The sequence below is a fragment of the Triticum aestivum genome, chromosome 7A (genome assembly GCF_018294505.1).
Source record: "Triticum aestivum cultivar Chinese Spring chromosome 7A, IWGSC CS RefSeq v2.1, whole genome shotgun sequence".
Lineage (NCBI taxonomy): Eukaryota > Viridiplantae > Streptophyta > Magnoliopsida > Poales > Poaceae > Triticum > Triticum aestivum.
This window is the reverse complement of record NC_057812.1, coordinates 733,940,652-733,961,058: the sequence shown is the minus strand read 5'-3', so window position 1 is coordinate 733,961,058 and position 20,407 is coordinate 733,940,652. Positions and strand designations below refer to the sequence as shown.

The window sequence follows — 20,407 nt, the reverse complement described above, 5'->3', positions numbered from 1 at the left end:
ACTCCGGTAAAATCCCGATTTCACCCGGAACACTTTCGATATCCAAACATAGGCTTCCAATATATCAATCTTTATGTCTCGACCATTTCGAGACTCCTCGTCATGTCCGTGATCACATCCGGGACTCCGAACAACCTTCGGTACATCAAAATGCATAAACTCATAATATAACTGTCATCGTAACCTTAAGCGTGCGGACCCTACGGGTTCGAGAACTATGTAGACATGACCGAGACATGTCTCCAGTCAATAACCAATAGCGGGACCTGGATGCCCATATTGGCTCCTACATATTATACGAAGATCTTTATCGGTCAGACCGCATAACAACATACGTCGTTCCCTTTGTCATCGGTATGTTACTTGCCCGAGATTCGATCGTCGGTATTCCAATACCTAGTTCAATCTCGTTGCCGGCAAGTCTCTTTACTCGTTCTATAATACATCATCCCGCAACTAACTCATTTAGTTGCAATGCTTGCAAGGCTTAAGTGATGTGCATTACCGAGAGGGCCCAAAGATACCTCTCCGACAATCGGAGTGACAAAACCTAATCTCAAAATATGCCAACCCAACATGTACCTTTGGAGACATCTGTAGTACTCCTTTATAATCACCCAGTTACGTTGTGACGTTTGGTAGTACCCAAAGTGTTCCTCCGATAAACGGGAGTTGCATAATCTCATAGTTACAGGAACATGTATAAGTCATGAAGAAAGCAATAGCAACATACTAAATGATCGGGTGATAAGCTAATGGAATTGGTCATGTCAATCAGATCATTCTCTTAATGATGTGATCCCGTTAATCAAATAACAACTCATTGTTCATGGTTAGGAAACATAACCATCTTTGATTAACGAGCTAGTCAAGTAGAGGCATACTAGTGACACTTTGTTTGTCTATGTATTCACACATGTATTATGTTTCCGGTTAATACAATCCTAGCATGAATAATAAACATTTATCATGATTATAAGGAAATAAATAATAACTTTATTATTGCCTCTAGGGCATATTTCCTTCAAATACTTCTTTGGATAAGTTGAATTGGGGTTGAAGTAATCCTTCATAATCTTCTCATGACCCTCTGTTCTATCTCGATTGATGTACAAGCGGCCGAACTGTGACCCTAGTCTCATTTCCAAAAGTCCTCGTTAACGATCACGACAATGGTCATTTTGAAATTGTCATCATCTTCATCCTTCTCGTCCGACTCAACAAAGATTCGCCGAAGAACATCTCCCTCGATCTCTTCATCTACACTATGCAATATTCTACGTGGAATTTGATTGCAGAAATAGCGGACGAAATTAAAATAACTTAAAACGCAGCTAGGTAAATGCGGGTGAAGAAGGTGAGAGCACGGGCCGGCGGCATTGAGATGAAGTAAAGAGCATGATAGAAGCACAACAATCACTTGGTGCTATGGAGTAGCCACTGGTGCTCAACAAGATCAACTTGGAGTTGCATATGAACTTTGCGGTTCTTGATGCTTCGATGCGATCCGAAATATCTATGTATCATGTTTGCATCGTGTTTCGGTTCAACAGGATCCCCATTGGTGATGTATCGAACGTTCTTTGTCATGCCTCTCATTTTCAATGGTCATGTTATGCAAGATGATGCAACATGTCATTATTCGTCATAGGAGCCGCGGGTTCCAATACTGCGTAGGGCCACGAACAATGGCAAAGCGCTTCTGAAACACATTGAAAGCCCTCTCAAAATTCTTCCTTGTCGACTCTTGACACACTGCAAAGTGAGATCTCTTGTTGCATTGATGATGTGTGATTGTCTTCGCAAATGTGGGCCATGGAGGATAGATGTCATCTGCAAGGTAGTAGTCCAACGTGTACCGATGGCCATTGACAACATAGTTGCAAGAAGGGGCATGTCTGGTAGCAAGCCTTACGAACAGTGGTGAGCTCGACAACACATTCAGATCACTATGAGAGCCAGGCAAGACAAAGAATGAATGTCAGATCTATAAATCTTCCAATATGCCTCAAGAACAGTTGTTGGATCTTTTGAGTACCCTTTATACCGACCTTTACGTCCCACATGACGACTCTGCCATGTTCAATGCATGCAAATCAATTAATCAAAGCATACAAGGCCATCCTCGTTGTCCGTTCGAAGCCAAAAGCCTCTCGTATCTTCATCATTGAGTGCCCTCAAGTACCCCGCCCCCTAGATCTTAATCAAAGCTTGTGCGTATCTCCGAATGGACTTCAAGATTGAATCTTCCCTGATGTGGACATAGTCATCAATGGCGTCAGTCGAACACCCATAGGCAAGCACTCAGACAACCGCGATACACTTCATCAAAATCCTCACATTTATCTCTCCCGATGCACTCCTCCTCATTTTAAACCAATCATCATGCTTATCTACAAGTGCTGGCAACGGTGATAAAGAGAACTCGGTGCATCCGAAACCGCTGACGAAAATACTTCTCCGGATAAGTTGAATTGGGGTTGAAGTAATCCTTCATAATCTTCTCATGACCCTCTGTTCTATCTCGGTTGATGTACAAGCGGCCGAACTGTAATCCTAGTCTCATTTCCAAAAGTCCTCGTTAACGATCACGGCAATGGTCATTTTGAAATTGTCATCATCTTCATCCTTCTCGTCTGACTCAACAAAGATCCGCCGAAGAACATCTCCCTCGATCTATTCATCTACACTATGCAATATTCTACGTGGAATTTGATTGCAAAAATAGCGAACGAAATTAAAATAACTTAAAACGCAACTAGGTAAATGCGGGTGAAGAAGGTGAGAGCTCCGGCTGGCGGCATTGAGCTGAATCCAAAAATCCAAAGCTCGGCATGGACCTCTCCGGCCGACGGGGAAGCTAGTCGGCCACGTATGAAGATGGCCACTCTTTGTCGTGATATCAACGCCACAAAGCTCAACGGCGGTGGCTCTACGTCATCTCCATCGTCGACCGGCTTTGTTTTTGAACAAACGAAGGAACGCCGATTGTTTTTCCGGCCACGGGATCGTCGTGAGTAAACTTTCATCCCCGAGTAATTCTTGTCACATGTACTGTCTCCGTTTGAAAATAATTGGAGTTTTGGATTTGTTCTAAGTCAGATTTGCTTAAGTTTGACCAAGTATATAGAAAAATATATAAACATCTAGAACACCACATTAGTCTCATAAGATTCTTTATGAAATATATTTTCGTGATATGTTCATTTTGTGTTGTACTCCCTCCATAAAGAAATATAAGAGCGTTTAGATCACTTGATCTAAATGCTCTTATATTTCTTTACAAAGGAAGTAGATTTTAGCACCTCTTTCTATAGAGCTGGTCAAATTTAAGCATGTTTGACTTAAGACAAACCTAAAACTTCAATTATTTTTGAAACAACGGATGAAGTAGCAAGCAAGGGAACGTGAGTAAAAACCTGCCTTCCATGCCTAATCCTACCACAAACGCAATTGTCCAAACTTCCATTCCCCTGCCAAAAATTACCAAACATGAGTGGAACGGGGCCGACCCCGAGATTGTCAAACCTCTTTGATTAACGAGCTAGTCAAGTAGAGGCATACTAGTGACACTCTGTTTGTCTATGTATTCACACATGTATTATGTTTCCGGTTAATACAATTCTAGCATGAATAATAAACTTTTATCATGATATAAGAAAATAAATAATAACTTTATTATTGCCTCTAGGGCATATTTCCTTCAGATGACCGCTCTTTGTCGTGATATCAACTCCACAAAGCTCAACGGTGGTGACTCTACGTCATCTCCATCGTCGATCGGCTTTGTTTTTGAACAAACGAAGGAACGCCGATGGTTTCTTCGGCCACGGGATCGTCGTGAGTAAACTTTCATCCCCGAGTAATTCTTGTCACATGTATTATCTCCGTTTGAAAATAATTAGAGTTTTGGATTTGTTCTAAGTCAGATTTGCTTAAGTTTGACCAAGTATATAGAAAAATATATAGACATCTAAAACACCACATTAGTCTCATGAGATTCTTTATTTTTGTGATATGTTCATTTTGTGTTGTACTCCCTCCATAAAGAAATATAAGAGTGTTTAGATCAATACTAAGAGTGTTTAGATCACTAAAGTATTGATCTAAACACTCTTATATTTCTTTACAGAGGAAGTAGATCTTAGCACCTCTTTCTATATAGCTGGTCAAATTTAAGCATGTTTGACTTAAGACATACCTAAAATTTCAATTATTTTGAAACAATGGATGAAGTAGCAAGCAAGGGAACGTGAGTAAAAACCTGTTTTCGATGTCTAATCTTATCACAAACGCCTTGGTCCAAATTTCCATTCCCATGCCAAAGTTACCAAAACAAGAGTATGGGGCCGACCCCGACTCCCCGAGATTGTTCCTTTTGGTGCACCGTCCACAGCATCTCATCTCACAACGCTGTACATGCATGGTGCCACCGTCCAAGCAGGTGTTCCGATCGTGACAGATACTTCCGTGCATGCATGCTGACACACAGACTTTGCAGGCCAGACGCACAGGATAAGCAGTGGTTAATTGGGCACATACCTTTGGCCCTGCGGGCATGCATTCTTGATTATTCCCGCCTAATCAACCAACCTGCTACAGTGTAATATGAAGCACAAAGTCTGATTAAAGTGGCTTTTGGGCCGGCGTACGCTGGATCGCAAGGCTCGCTAGATCCTGCCTTCACCATGTCCTGCCGACTTGTCCTGTCCACGTCCGCCCCTTTCCCTGATCATGGCCACCGCCTGCCCACCACCGATACACCCGAAGAACGAACCAACTTGAACTGTTTTCTCTTCGAGAAGTGATATGTAGACACAACACATCAGAGTAGAGTAGCGTTTGTTTCTTCCATGTAATCATGTACCGGTAATAATTCTGTGTCGGATGAGGTGCTGCTAATAGCTACTCCCTCTATCCATCTATATAGGGCCTAATGTGTTTCTCGAGGCTAACAGAAATAATATATGACATGCAAGTTACACAAAGCACATTATCAGATTCGTAAGCGAAACGAGCTTCCAATAATATATTTTTCACATTACACATTTCATATATTATTGATCTTATCAATAGTCAAAGGCAACCTGAAAAAACACCTTAGGCCCTATGTAGATGGGTGAAGGGAGTAGCGTCTTCGTATGGCCCATCCATCCGTCCATATAGTTGACCTATGCAGGTGGTCAGGTCAGGTGGACCAAAGAGTCTTCCAGTGCGAGCACGGCAGCGTTCCTTGGGATCACGCTGACGCAAACTTTACACGAGAACTTGAGCTGGCAAGTTTGGACGGACCCATGTATGTGTTGAAGAAGAAAAACTAGTTTTGGACCCATGTATGCCGGACTTCGGCCGGCCACGTCACGTCCTGTGAAACAGTTGTCTGTCCACGTACACCCCGGGGCCCCATCCCCCATGCGTGCATGTGGATCTGTTTGCTCCGTTGGTCTGATCTGATCGAGTCCGTCAGAGTCATCCCCACATGGCCACATGCATCCATGTACTCCGATCAAGCACTCTACACCTACCACAGATCGTTACACTTGAGTTTACTTTTTTGCTTGCGTGGATTATACCTTGGGTATATGGTTGAATACTGACCGTTTGATGGGCATTGGTATTTGGCAGTCTTGCGCGCGCACGTGGCTACTCGGGACGGCACTGTGCTAGTAGTACTGGTGTCGCGTGAACGTGCGTGACGTGAAAAGGAGAAGAAAAAAAAAAGAATGAGCACAGAAATCAGCGCGAGAGCCGAGGCCGCAAACGACGACGGCCACCGGACCCCACCCACGCATGCTCCTCCTCGCCGCAGCGCCTGTAGCAGGGAAATGACGCTTCTGCCCTCGCCCCTCGCCCCTAACCTCGACGGCGCCCCCACGCTGCGTCCAGGCTGGCGCTGGCTCCAGTGGCAGGGCCGTGGTATGGAGAGGGACCGAGGGGCTGTTCCGTCCGGGAGCAGGAACCAGGCGAGGCCGCAAAAACAATTTCAAAACCTTTCCCCCGTTACTCCACCCCACCCACAGTCCAGTCCAGCCCACTGCCACCCCCACTCCGCCTCCGCCACGCCAGCGCCTCGCCGCCGGCCGGACCTAGGGTTTCGAGGTAAGCCACTCGCCCGGCTCCACCGTACGTCCCGCGCTGTCTGCGCCGCCGATTTACTGACCACCTTTTGGACTCGGATTTGGTGGGGCTGCAGGGATTTGGGGGTTGAGGAAGGGGAGGGGGAGGGCGCGATGGCGGCGCCGGGGGGGAGGAGGGCGGACTTCTCCTCGGCCGCGTCGCCGGGGCCGTCGCCGGCGGGGGCGTCGGGCGGGAGGAGGCTGCTGCGCACGCAGACCGTCGGCAACATGGGGGAGTCCATCTTCGACAGCGAGGTGGTGCCCTCCTCGCTCGTCGAGATCGCGCCCATCCTCCGGGTCGCCAACGAGGTCGAGGCCGGCAACCCGCGCGTCGCCTACCTCTGTAAGCACGCCCGATCTACTTCTTCACTTAGGCCCAATCTAGTAGTAGAATTTTTGCTTGCCATCGGACGAAGCATGGTTTGCTCATTGCGCTTCCGCTCAGGCCGCTTCTACGCCTTCGAGAAGGCCCACCGGCTCGACCCGACCTCCAGCGGCCGTGGAGTGCGCCAGTTCAAGACCGCGCTGCTGCAAAGGCTCGAGAGGGTAATTCTTACCACCACTCATCTTCTGTTCACCATCTTCATTCATTCATGTTTGATGTTCCCCAATTTGTCAGTTCTGGCTGGGGACAAGGAATGCGAGCTTCTAATATTGACTACCTGAGCTCATTGTGTTTGTGCAGGAGAATGACCCCACCCTCAAGGGGAGGGTGCACCAGAGCGACGCGCGCGAGATGCAGCGCTTCTACCGCGAGTACTACAAGAAGTACATCCAGGCGCTCCAGAACGCCGCCGACAAGGCCGACCGGTGAGCCAGCCGCTTCTCCCGCCCGTTGCTCTACGTGTCATGTTAAACAGTTAAATGCTGCCCTGTCTATCAGATGGCAAGGCCCGTTGCTTGCTGTTTGTCAGTAATGTGATTATTCTTACTGCTTGATTCATCAGTGCCCTGCTCACAAAAGCGTACCAGACTGCCGCGGTTCTGTTTGAGGTCTTGAAAGCCGTTAATGTGTCGCAGTCCGTTGAAGTCGATCAGGCGGTGCGTAGTCGATTGGTTCCTTTTGTTACTATTTATGGGTACTGCTGCTTGCTTTGTTTATTGTGAAATATCATCCGTTTTTCATCTGCTGCGTGGCATGTGTTTGTTGGTACGCAGATTCTCGACACGCACAACAAAATCGAGGAGAAGAAGAAGCTCTATGTGCCTTACAATATCCTGCCTCTCGATCCCGAAAGTACCGACCAAGCTATAATGCAAAACCCAGAGGTTTCCCTTCTATATCTAGTCTCGCTGCAACAAATGTCGCCTTAAAGCTCATTAATTGTCTCTTTTACCGAGTTGCTCCTTATATTTTGTAGATTCAAGCCGCTGTCTACGCTCTTCGGAATATAAGAGGCCTGCCGTGGCCCAAGGACAAGGAGCAGGAAAAGAAGCCTGATGAGAAGAAGACCGATAGAGATCTTCTCGACTGGCTACAGGCGATGTTTGGATTTCAGGTAACGGTGCATGAGATGGTTTTATTTGTCTGTGGCACTGCATGTTTACATGTGTTTTATCCTGAAAATGCACATCATCTAATCTTGAGTCACTCTTTGCAGAAAGACAATGTATCCAACCAAAGGGAACATCTCATCCTGTTACTTGCAAATGTACACATAAGGCAGATACCAAAGCCTGAACAGCAATCTAAGGTTCTTGTTTATCCGTCTCAACTTATTTTGTGAGGAACTGGGCATGTTTGTTTGTGTCTTTCTTCATGTGCCTGCAAGTAATATGAAGATGGATTGTTGTGTTTTTCTTCCCAGTTGGATGACAGGGCTCTGGATTATGTAATGAAGAAGCTATTTAAGAGTTATAAGATGTGGTGCAAGTACCTTGGCCGCAAAAGCAGTTTATGGTAGGTTCAATGAAGTCCAACAATTCCTTGTTTTTACTTGAATTTCAGTTATGGCCTACTTCTGCCCAGGTTGATACCAATATTATATCTCTTCATGAGTTACCGTTTGTCTCAACGCCTGGACCAATTAATGTGTAGGTTGCCAACTATCCAACAGGAAGTTCAGCAACGCAAGCTTCTCTATATGGGTCTCTACCTTTTGATTTGGGGCGAGGCGGCTAACTTGAGATTCATGCCAGAGTGTCTTTGCTACATATACCATCATGTAAGATCAACTTTTATTTCGCAGATTACGCTTATTGTCATATATTTTTGTATATGTTCGGCCATTGTCCTATTATTCTTCAAACATGATACCTGATCAATTGGTCTCAAAATCAGTTTTTTTGTGTGGAGTTTCATTGATCGTAATAGTCACAGTTAGCCTACGTATGTCCAAATGACTACTCTTGGTAGCAAGGATATGACATACTGTATTCCTGTGACATATTTATTGATAACCGCACATTGTGAGCTTAGCTATTGTAGAATTCATATTCATGACAATGGAGAAAAATGATGTTTGAAAAAAATGCTAATCGGGGGATGTTTTTGTGTTAGTACAATGCTCAAGTCTGTACGTTGTATTTTCTGGTGCCATCATATTTATTAGTAACAATTCCGTTTCTGATCTTCATATAGATGGCTTTTGAACTCTATGGTATGTTGGCTGGAAACGTGAGCCCAATGACTGGTGAAAATGTTAAACCAGCTTATGGTGGTGATGAAGAGGCATTCTTGATTAAAGTTGTGACTCCGATATACAAAGTTATAGAGGAGGTATAGTTGTACATTTGTATTCAGACTGTTTTTCTTCTTCTTTCCATTTCAAGCCGGATTGTTAAATTCTGAAACTCTGCAGGAAGCTCACAGGAGCAAGACAATGAAATCAAAACACTCACACTGGAGGAACTACGATGATCTAAATGAGTACTTTTGGTAAGCAGCAGTCGTATTTATTTGTTGCCTTCAATATATTGTGCCCCTGGTTTTGATGGAAGTCATCAAATTATTCTTGTGTTGCTTTTCAGGAAAGTTGACTGCTTCCGGCTTGGATGGCCCATGAGAGCTGATGCAGATTTTTTCAAAACTCCCAAATTTGCTTATCCTAATCGTCTGAATGGAGTAGGTTTCTTGATACTAACACCTAACATTATTGCAATTTCTTTCATGTCAACTGTGAACACATTGATAGTTGCCTGTGATATAATAATACAATTCACCAGTGCTTAAATCTTTATGAATTGAACTTGATAATAAGATATTCTGATCACATGCTGCATGTTTGTTTTCTGTTGACAATGGATTCGATAATGCACACTGCAGCTAGATTTGTTCTGCTTGTTTTCATGTCTTTGCTCTGTCCGTTAATTTGTTAGGCCAACAATATACACGGATATGTGAGTGATGTATATTGTTAACGTAAACATGAAATAAAGAAAAGGAAAGACATGCATTGTGTATCAATTCTGATTATACTTTATTATGTCATAATCCAGGAGGAAAGATCTGCTGGCAGTGTCCATTGGATGGGAAAGATTAATTTTGTCGAGATACGTTCATTTTGGCACATATTCCGTAGTTTTGATAGAATGTGGATCTTCTTAATTTTATCCTTGCAGGTTGCCCCCCCCCCCCCCCCCTACACTCCTTCACTTGCCTCTCTTCACTCCTTCACTTGAGAATTGACATTCACGTACTTTGTATGATCTTTTGTTTCAATGCAGGCTATGATTATTATTGCATGGAATGGTGGCACACCAAGTGATATCTTTGATGCTGGAGTGTTCAAACAGGTTTTGAGCATATTTATAACTGCTGCTGTTTTAAAGTTGGGTCAAGGTATTTGGCTGAACTCCTACCTTATCTCCCTCTTCATGCCTAGAGATTTGCCAGTCCACATCTATATTATTTAATAGGCAGCTTAGTAGCTTAGTTTTAAGCAGAAACACTGCAGTGCAGATCTAGCTAGTGATATTTTCTTTTTATACCGCTGTTGATGATAAAACATAATTACTTCACGAGTCATACTCTAATATCTGTAGGGAGGGACCTAATGAAAATGTGTTTAGATGACAACTCAAGTATATCTGTATGTTTGCTTTGCCAGCGACCTAACAATAATGAATTTAATGACATGAAACTGAAGGATATATATGAATTTTGTAGCTAAGATGTATGCATAATTACTACTCCCTTTGGTCCAAAATAAGTGTCGTGGTTTTAGCTCAAAAAACCACGAAACTTATTTTGGATTGGAGGGAGTAGTTTATACAACTGTATTGTATATACTAACTTCAACAAATATAATCGATGCAGCCACCCTGGACATTGTATTTGGCTGGAAAGCAAGAAGAAGTATGTCGTTTGCAAGAAAGCTGCGTTATGTCCTGAAGTTAGTATCAGCTGCTGCATGGGTTGTGATTCTACCTGTGACTTATGCATATACCTGGTCTAATCCTTCGGGTCTTTCAAGAATAATTAAAAGTTGGCTTGGCAATGGTCAGAATCAGCCATCATTATATATTTTGGCTGTTGTTATATATTTGGCGCCAAATATTCTTGCGGCTGTGCTATTTCTTTTCCCATGTATCAGAAGGAGACTTGAGAGTTCAAATGTTAAGGTCATAACATTCATGATGTGGTGGTCCCAGGTAATTTTCCATCTATTGTTTCCTGTCATTAATTACATAGGTGTGTTTGTTGATATATTTTTTCCAAATATATCTGCAGCCTCGATTATTTGTTGGCAGAGGAATGCATGAAGGCCCATTCTCCCTCTTCAAGTATGTTAAGAGTAGAATCACTTTGTTAACTCATCTTCATGCTTGGTTTTACTGCTATGCTTTTTTCTAATCACTAATCACTGTTGTACTGATAGGTATACCATGTTCTGGGTTCTCCTTTTAGCGATGAAGTTGATAGTGAGCTTCTATATTGAGGTATCTAGTCACTTCCTGCAGAAAATCTATAAAATTCACTGCATTCCAAATGTGGCCTCACTGCCTCAATATTTATATTTCCATAGTTAAATTAATTTGTGTACATAAGCCATTTCTTGCTCTTGAATGTACAAAATGTTAGAACATCAATGGCATCAACAGCATGTTGGTGAATCCCAAAAACCAAGCCTTCTTAGCACTCAGCTTTCTGCTAGTGCTGCTTATTCATCTTTTCTTACTTGCTGGTTTCAGATCAAGCCTCTGGTACAACCAACAAAAGATATAATGAGAGAACCGATTCGGAATTTCCAGTGGCATGAGTTTTTCCCTAATGGTATTTATGATGAAGCTTGCTGTCTTCCTCTTTGTAACCTTTTTCTTGAAATTTTAGGCGTTCTTATTTTGTTTTTTTTGCAGCAAGTAACAATATTGGTGTTGTCATCGCACTTTGGGCTCCAATAATTCTTGTATGCGTCAATCCTTATTCTCTGTCAAAAGAAGTTGTTTAACCAGTATACTAAGTTTTGTCTGTTGTGTTGTCCAGGTCTATTTCATGGACACCCAAATTTGGTACGCAGTTTTCTCAACATTGATTGGTGGTATCTATGGGGCTTGTCGTCGACTTGGTGAGGTTAGTAAAATTTTCAGAATTACAATTTATTACTTTACAGATTGGGCTTGCTCTGCCTGCTTTGGTTCTGAATTGCTTTTCTTGTCCTATTATGCTGCTCTGCATTCAGTAGCAAATTACAAAACTTTAGTGCTAAGGCTGTTGTTTTAACTTCACCATCCCTACTTTTAGGCTGCCGTTTCCAGTTGTGAAGCTGTACACAGGAATGCTCTCTCTTGTTAGCTAAAAAAAAGAATTCTCTCTACTGTTATATTATTTTATTATGAATAAATCTATCAGTTAGCCTCGTTATGTCTATATTGGTAACCATCAGCTCTATTGTTTATTTCCCTAATATTCTGGAGCCTTGTCTATCATCATCAAAGAAACTTATGATAGTCTTGACCCATGAAATCAGATACGGACTTTAGGCATGTTGAGATCTCGCTTTGAATCTTTGCCTTGGGCCTTCAATAAACTGTTGATACCTTCTGATCAACACAAGAGGAAAGGTTTCCGGGCTGCTTTTTCCACTAAACTTGCTAAGGTAAGTTTTCACCTGTTTGATATCAGGAGTAGATTGTTGGATAATCAGATTGAATATGCTACATTCATTAGCTCTTTTGACCTGACATAATTTTTTTAGCCTTCTGGTAATGAACAAGAGAGAGAGAAAATAGCTGCAAGATTTGCCCAAATGTGGAACTTAATTATCACAAGTTTCCGTGAAGAAGATCTCATAGATAACAGGGAGATGGACTTGCTACTTGTTCCATACTGCAAAGATCGTGAATTGGATATATTCCAATGGCCACCTTTTCTACTTGCTAGCAAGGTGTTTACCACTTGACCACTTTGTACTTTCTTTACTTGGATTCACACATTTGTTTATTTATTTATACTGGATTTTAGATTCCGATAGCATTGGATATGGCGGCAGACAGTGGAGGGAATCATCGCGATCTGAACAAGAGAATGAAATCGGACCCGTATTTTTCCTATGCTATCAGAGAATGCTATGCTTCATTCAAAAACATCATCAACACCTTAGTGTTTGGTCAACGTGAGAAAGTGTATGTTTAATCTTGTCATATGTTTAGTCTTTTCTCACCCACTTTATTCCTTGATTGAAGTTCTGTTTTGAAACCTCGAATTCCTGATTAATCGTGTGATGCCTATTTCATTCTTTTGCACTTCTATTCCTTAACTGAAGTTCTGTTTTCGTACCCAACTCCTGAATACATGCGTGCTGCCTATTTCAGTGTTATGCAAGAGATTTTTGAAGTTGTTGATAAACATATAGCCGAAGAAACTCTGATAAGGGATCTGAACATGAGGAGTCTTCCTGCCCTGAGCAAGAAGCTCATTGAGCTACTTGAGTTACTGGTATACAGAATTTGTCTTCATGATTGTAGGTCTCCCACCCCCCCCCCCCCCTCCCTCTCACTGTATTTATCTGTTTGAGTACAGCAAAAGAATAAGGTCGAAGATTTGGGTCAAGTTGTTATTTTGTTCCAAGATATGCTTGAGGTGGTCACAAAGGATATAATGGAGGAACAAGAGCTCAGCAGGTGAGGAGCTTAGCTTCCTTCTATGAAAACAGCATGACATACTTTTTTACTGAAATATTATTCACATCTATGCCAAGCCTTTGCATCCATAGTTTTGGTACATGCCGCCGTATTGTTGTCTGTCATGCATATGCATATGTGCTTGCTGCCTTCAGGTTTAGCCTTAGAAAAATCCTTCTGTGCTTCCACATTCTGTTCTCTAAAGATGAACCGCGCTGATTATGGTAATTGATCATCTGATCTTTCTTGAAATATTGTGGTAACTGGTGCTATTGTGTTTTTCCTCTCATTGAAGTGTACTGGATTCCATACACGGTGGAAATGCTAAAAAACATGAAGGAATGACACCGCTTGATCAGCAAGATCAATTGTTTACTAAAGCTATTAAGTTTCCTGTGGAGGCATCAAATGCATGGACTGAAAAGGTTTGATTTTCAGCCTGTTTTTTTATTAAACAGTTTCTTATATGACGCTTCTTTTGTTCCTGTTGCTGTACTATACCTACTACTTCATGCTGATTTCAGATAAAAAGGCTTCATCTTCTGCTCACCGTCAAAGAGTCTGCTATGGATGTCCCTACAAACCTTGATGCCAGAAGGAGAATATCTTTCTTTGCAAATTCTCTTTTTATGGATATGCCAAATGCTCCAAAAGTGCGGAACATGTTGCCCTTCTCGTAAGTTCTCACTAGTGTTCTCGGTAGTAGTGTGAGCATAAAGTTTCTTTACTACCAAGCCTTCCATCTTATCCTAGAGATGCCATATTTTTCTTTGCTGCCCACTATCCTGTCTTGATAGCGGCTATATTTTTATGTCGAATATTCAGTTAAAAAATCTTGAATATTATAATTCTCTACAACTATCATGTTTCATTTGTGCCTGTTTGAAACACCGAATGCCTTCCTTGTAAGTGGCTCCACCCCTCCAGCAATAAAAGAAAAACCAGATGGCATGCGGTTTCTGACTTAGATTTAATTATATGTGACGAATATATCACGTACTACCACAATCTGTTGTGGGGTTTTTAGTGTCGGTGCTCCCCTTGGTATCTCTGCCATTTTTATTACGAGAAGAAAGAAAGGAACAAAAACGAGGTCTTACATTAGTCTCTGGTTAGCAACAAGCAAACACATGACTGAGAAACCTACAACCTAGCACCCATATCTCGCGCTGGGTAACAACCACCACCACGACCTAAGAATCTGCAGCTCTTTTTCCCAAGCCATACACCAGGACGTTAACCGCTGGTTACAAAGTTCGATCAGTTCAGGAATGGGATGTAGTTGTTAAATAGCACTATGTTATTTTTCCTTTTTCCAAATGATCCATGCCACAAGAATGAGAATGCTGCTAAATGCCTTCTAGCTCCATATGTAAGAATAAAAATTCCGAAATATGGAAGTTTGACTTTAGGTCAATTGTTCTTAATTTAGGCACTGGATTCTTAGTTCATTTTCATTCAAAATCTTCTAACTTATTAAGCATTCAGACGATTCTAAATATTTGTAGAAAATGACAGAATAATTGATACTCCCTCCGTTCACAAGAGGTTCTAATTTTAGTGTGTTTGTTCACTCATTTCAGTCTGTATGTAGTCCACATTGAAGTATCCGAAACATCTTATCTTTGTGAACAGAGGGAGTATATTTCAGGTGTAGATCAAAAGGTATATAAGTAGAGCATATGGGGCACATAAGAATAAACACAACATCGGGATAATTCTGGAATAATACAATATGCATTGCTATTTGTTTTGTCTGACTTTGAACTACACAACATGCGATTCAATTCTTTTCCTTTACTATATAATTGCCATGTCTCTTTTGCAAGATGTTGTATATATGGTTTTTACCTTACATAATGTTTTGTTTGATTATATCTTCTGACCTTTTTCACATTTCCTTTCTGGAACAACTTATGTACTGCAGGGTCTTGACTCCTTATTACAAGGAAGATGTTCTGTTTTCATCAGATAATCTAGAAGAGGCAAATGAGGATGGAATTACCATACTGTTTTACTTGCAAAAAATTTACCCAGGTTCTTTCTCCCTTGTGTAACATTTTGCTTGAAATAGCATATGTGGATTTCTTTGTGTCTTCTGACTGCCATCAAAACTGACTTTGTTTCACGATAATGTTCAAACCCTGAAGATGAGTGGAAAAATTTCCTCGAAAGGGTGAATAGATCTGAGGAGCAGGCCCGTGATGATGATACAATAGAAGATGAGCTTCGTCTTTGGGCATCATATAGGGGACAAACATTGACAAGAACTGGTATTTTCTTACACTCCATTCGCATGCCTGCTCTTTGTGTCTTGCTATGTGGTCCAGTTTTGAAATCGTTGCTTCTCCTGTTTAAACAGTAAGAGGGATGATGTACTACCGAAAAGCTTTGGAGCTTCAGGCTTTTCTTGATAATGCCAAAGATGATGGTATTTCCATTAGCTAGCCTATGATGTTCTTCTGAATGGGGCCTTGGCAATTATAGTGATTTAATCACTTCTCTTTCTCTGTTTGTTAGATCTAATGAAAGGCTACAGAGAGATAGCTGACATGAAGGAATCTGAATTAATGACAGAATGCAAAGCGATAGCTGACATGAAATTTACATATGTTGTCTCATGCCAACAGTATGGAATCCAGAAACGTTCTGGTGATCCTTGTGCACACGATATTTTGAGACTAATGACAACGTAAGTTTCAGTTTGAGACTCGGAAGTCCTGGATATATGTTGCTTTGTGTGGATTATGAATCTTTTAATTTGGTCCATTTCTTTGTCATCTATATGCTAACGCAAACATGCATGCATTCCATTAGCAGTGCCTTTGCATTTCTATGTGTGGGAAATGTTAGTTGTGCTAGACGAATGGCAGTTTGTTGATATTCTTAATAATCAGTAGCCAATAATAAAAACTGCAATTTTTGTTTATTTTATGTCCATCCTAGTCGGTAATTAGTGCATGGTGATGTTCGGTGTCCTGGTCTATCAAATTTCATTATCATCCAAACCAGTGCTTGAATGCTAGATAGTTGCATTTATGAGGGCACATTATTCATAATAGTGTCATTATTTGTATTTTAGACACATACTTGTATATACGATATATGGTGGTACTAAAATAATAGAAATATATTTGCTGGGCAGATATCCATCTTTTCGTGTTGCCTATATTGATGAAGTTGAAGCACCTAGCCAAGATAGAAACAAGAAGACTGACAAAGTTTACTACTCAGTTTTGGTGAAGGCCGCGGTTACAAAATCAGATGATCCTGGACAGAGTCTTGACCAGGTACAGCAAAATTCTCTGTTAATTCAGTATACCTTGGTTAAATTTGCTGCAAGTTATGTTGACTGTGTTTCTCTTTGTTTATTCTTAACTATGTCCACTTGATGTGGAAGACGGGAAATAAATTTTAGGAGGCCTAGGCCAAATAGGCATGTGAAAAAGATAATCCTTGTTTTGACAGGGTGAAACTTATTTGTGAGACTGGCTTAAAGGCATCCACATAAGCTATTGTTCATTTCCATATTGCCTACTAAAGTTTATGTTTACGAGTACTTTTTTTTATGTGTTAAGGAGTCCATTTTATTGCTACCAAGTATCACAATTGTCCTATTTACATCAGGCTTTCTTCCTTGAGAGCAATACCTTTGTGTGTTCTCAACTCTCAGTGGTGAAAAATGAGACACTTAATTGCCATCTATCTTTTGTGCATAGGTCATCTACAAGATCAAGCTTCCAGGCAATGCTATTCTAGGTGAGGGAAAGCCAGAAAACCAGAACCATGCAATAATTTTCACTCGAGGCGAATGTCTCCAAACTATAGATATGAACCAGGTACAGCTTGTTGCTCTTGCTGCTTGAAGGAATTATTTCACCTCTCCTTTTCCTTCTTTTATTCAATGCTATCAATAACAGGAGCATTACATGGAGGAGGCTCTGAAAATGAGAAATTTGTTGGAAGAGTTTCTGGAGAAACATGATGGTGTGAGATATCCATCTATACTTGGAGTAAGGGAGCATATATTTACTGGCAGGTAATCTGGCAGTTTTGTTTTATTAAAATTGTAATTAATTAAATTATGTAGCTGTGTTACCACTTTTGGATTATCTAACATGTAATTAGTGCAATGTTTCATTTTGCTAATCCTGTGGTTTTTCCTTCTGGACTTTTGCAGTGTTTCATCGCTGGCTTGGTTCATGTCAAATCAAGAGACGAGTTTTGTGACTATTGGACAGCGTGTGCTTGCCAATCCATTAAGGTATTAATCCTAGAGTATCTTGCACACATGCACAGCATGTCATAATCATGTTTGTGGTATCTATTAGTTTTGCTTCCATAATCATATTAAAATGTTTGAATTGGCTGCTTGTTTTATTTTCTTTCTCAATGATGGTACTAACTAAAATTACTGGACACTTGGGCAGTTCCTTGAGTCATGACTTTCTGAATGCTTCCTTAACAATTTGTTTTTTGAACATCTCTCTGCAGGGTTCGGTTTCATTATGGCCATCCTGATATATTTGATCGCCTTTTCCACCTGACAAGGGGTGGTATAAGTAAAGCATCTAAGATTATCAATCTTAGTGAGGACATATTTGCAGGTGATAAGCTTTTGCTATTGGCGTTTGTGTTAAGGAAATCTGGCACCGTTTTGGTAGTAACATGACATCTTCTGTTGCAGGATTCAATTCTACACTACGTGAAGGCAACGTCACTCATCATGAATACATGCAAGTTGGCAAGGGAAGGGATGTGGGTCTTAATCAGATTTCACTATTTGAGGCAAAGATAGCAAATGGTAACGGTGAACAGACACTCAGCCGTGACATTTACCGTCTGGGGCACCGTTTTGATTTCTTCAGAATGTTGTCGTGTTACTATACGACAATTGGGTTCTATTTCAGCACAATGGTAAGTTATGAACCCTAAATATCTCTTTCCTGAATCGTTGGTTAACTGCTGGCCTAAATCGTTCTGCTTGGTCTCAGATTACAGTTTGGACTGTGTATGCTTTCCTTTATGGGCGTTTGTATCTTGTCCTCAGTGGACTTGATGCAGCACTTGCTACTGGAAAGAGGTTCGTGCATAATACACCGCTCCAGGTCGCGCTTGCATCAGAATCTTTTGTTCAACTTGGATTTTTGATGGCATTGCCCATGATGATGGAGATCGGTTTGGAGAGAGGATTCAGAACGGCATTGAGTGACTTTGTGCTCATGCAACTCCAGTTGGCATCTGTTTTCTTCACATTTTCACTTGGGACCAAAACTCACTATTATGGAAGGACGCTACTCCACGGAGGAGCTGAATATAGAGCGACTGGACGTGGGTTTGTGGTGTTCCATGCCAAATTCGCCGAGAACTACCGACTCTATTCTCGCAGCCATTTCGTGAAGGGTATTGAGCTGATGATTCTGCTTGTCGTGTATGAAATATTTGGACAGACGTACAGAGGAGCTATCACTTACATCTTCATCACTGTTTCCATGTGGTTTATGGTGGGCACCTGGCTCTTTGCACCCTTCCTGTTCAACCCTTCTGGATTCGAGTGGCAGAAGATTGTGGATGACTGGACTGATTGGAACAAGTGGATCAGTAACCGTGGAGGTATTGGTGTGGCTCCAGAGAAAAGCTGGGAATCATGGTGGGACAAAGAGCAGGGGCCTCTTCGGCATTCTGGGAAGCGTGGCACCATTCTTGAAATACTTCTTGCATTGCGTTTCTTCATCTACCAATACGGGCTTGTGTATCATTTGAATATAACCAAGCAGTATAACCAAAGCGTGCTGGTAATATCTCTTTCTTATTTTGTAATCAGACAGATGCTTCCGTATGTGTCAGGTCTATGCAGTCTTTCTAACTGATGCCATTTCCAGGTTTATGGCTTCTCATGGGTTGTGATTCTAGTCATGCTGCTTGTTATGAAGGTAATAATAAAGTTCTACGTTTCTTTAGTTTAGTTTTGGTTTGCATTTGTCCTGGAGAGATACTTGTTCACAGATCCAGTGCTTATGTCGTTATTAATTAGTCAAGATTCTGTGCTGATGTAGAATATTCAGTTAAGTTTGGTCTGCATTTGTCCCAGAGAGCGATCGTTCACAGATCCAGTGCTTTTATGTCGTTATGAATTAGTCAAGATTCTGTTCTGATGTAGAATATTTAATAACTTGCCAGTTTAGTTGTTTCTACAGATTAAAATTTTACTTTAGAACTGATCTAAGCCATAGTTTTGCAGCAAGAATACCATGACTTATTTTATCTTCTTTTCGAGCCGGAACACTCAGCTGTCATGATTTTTCTTTGCAGACCGTGTCAGTCGGCAGGAGGAGGTTCAGCGCGGAGTTCCAGCTCGTCTTCCGTCTGATCAAGGGGCTGATATTCATAACATTCATCTCCATCATCATAATCTTAACAGCAATCGCCCACATGACAGTCCTTGACATCTTCGTCTGCATCCTCGCCTTCATGCCGACTGGATGGGGCCTGCTTCTGGTTAGTGAGCAGTGAACATACATATCTTACTCTACATCCACATGCCAGCTTTTCCATCTCAGGTCTAACATCTCAGCTAACCTTCTTTGCCAGATTGCCCAAGCGATCAAGCCTGTCGTCGAGATGGTCGGGCTGTGGGGGTCGGTGAAGGCTCTCGCCCGGGGCTACGAGATCCTGATGGGGCTCCTGCTGTTCACGCCCATCGCGTTCCTTGCGTGGTTCCCCTTTGTGTCCGAGTTCCAGACCAGGATGCTTTTCAACCAGGCGTTCAGCAGAGGCCTGCAGATCTCCCGTATCCTCGGCGGCCACAAGAAGGACCGAGCCACCCGGAACAAGGAGTAGGTAGAAAGAAGATCCAGGGCTAGCTCCTGCGGACTTTGTTCATTCATCCTAGTATTATCGGTGTCGCTCGCCCCCGACTCTTCTAGATTCTGCTGCCACGATTGTTCCCCATGCGTTTCTAATTTGACTTCATCCAGAGATCGGGTGGCCGTGCTATAGGCTACTTAGTAGTGTTCTCCCATGTAGGTGTAGATTCAGAGCTGTTGCGACTGCGCTTTATGTACAGATCTACTACTCCTTTGCGTGGCTGCTGAACCTTATGTAGACTTGTAGTGATGTGGGGAAGGATTATCTGATGCAACTTATGCAGGAAGTACAATTTCTGGATTAGGTTTGGCGAAGAATTTCTTCGAGCTGTCTGGTTCGATCAATCACGTTGAGTCTTGTCT

The 20,407-nt window shown here is 41.9% G+C and overlaps 1 protein-coding gene across 1 annotated transcript; it reads left to right on the top strand.

Annotated features, from left to right (window-relative positions):
• Nucleotides 1-6,215: 6,215 nt before the first annotated feature.
• On the top strand, nt 6,216-20,392 carry LOC780610 (callose synthase 3). The gene is made up of 41 exons (XM_044569559.1): nt 6,216-6,459; nt 6,562-6,662; nt 6,802-6,926; nt 7,064-7,157; nt 7,275-7,385; nt 7,478-7,615; nt 7,718-7,810; nt 7,925-8,016; nt 8,155-8,281; nt 8,698-8,835; nt 8,918-8,994; nt 9,087-9,180; nt 9,555-9,677; nt 9,783-9,897; nt 10,375-10,709; nt 10,789-10,841; nt 10,937-10,997; nt 11,250-11,331; nt 11,415-11,464; nt 11,542-11,628; nt 12,026-12,154; nt 12,254-12,442; nt 12,520-12,680; nt 12,870-12,993; nt 13,078-13,178; nt 13,474-13,603; nt 13,703-13,854; nt 15,106-15,215; nt 15,329-15,451; nt 15,541-15,609; nt 15,699-15,870; nt 16,324-16,468; nt 16,898-17,017; nt 17,099-17,217; nt 17,359-17,442; nt 17,673-17,785; nt 17,866-18,095; nt 18,173-18,973; nt 19,061-19,111; nt 19,491-19,676; nt 19,770-20,392. The coding sequence occupies exons 1-41, from the start codon at nt 6,231-6,233 to the stop codon at nt 20,016-20,018; spliced, it is 5,883 nt and encodes a 1,960-aa protein (XP_044425494.1). The 5' UTR covers nt 6,216-6,230; the 3' UTR covers nt 20,019-20,392.
• The last annotated feature ends 15 nt before the right edge of the window (nt 20,393-20,407 follow it).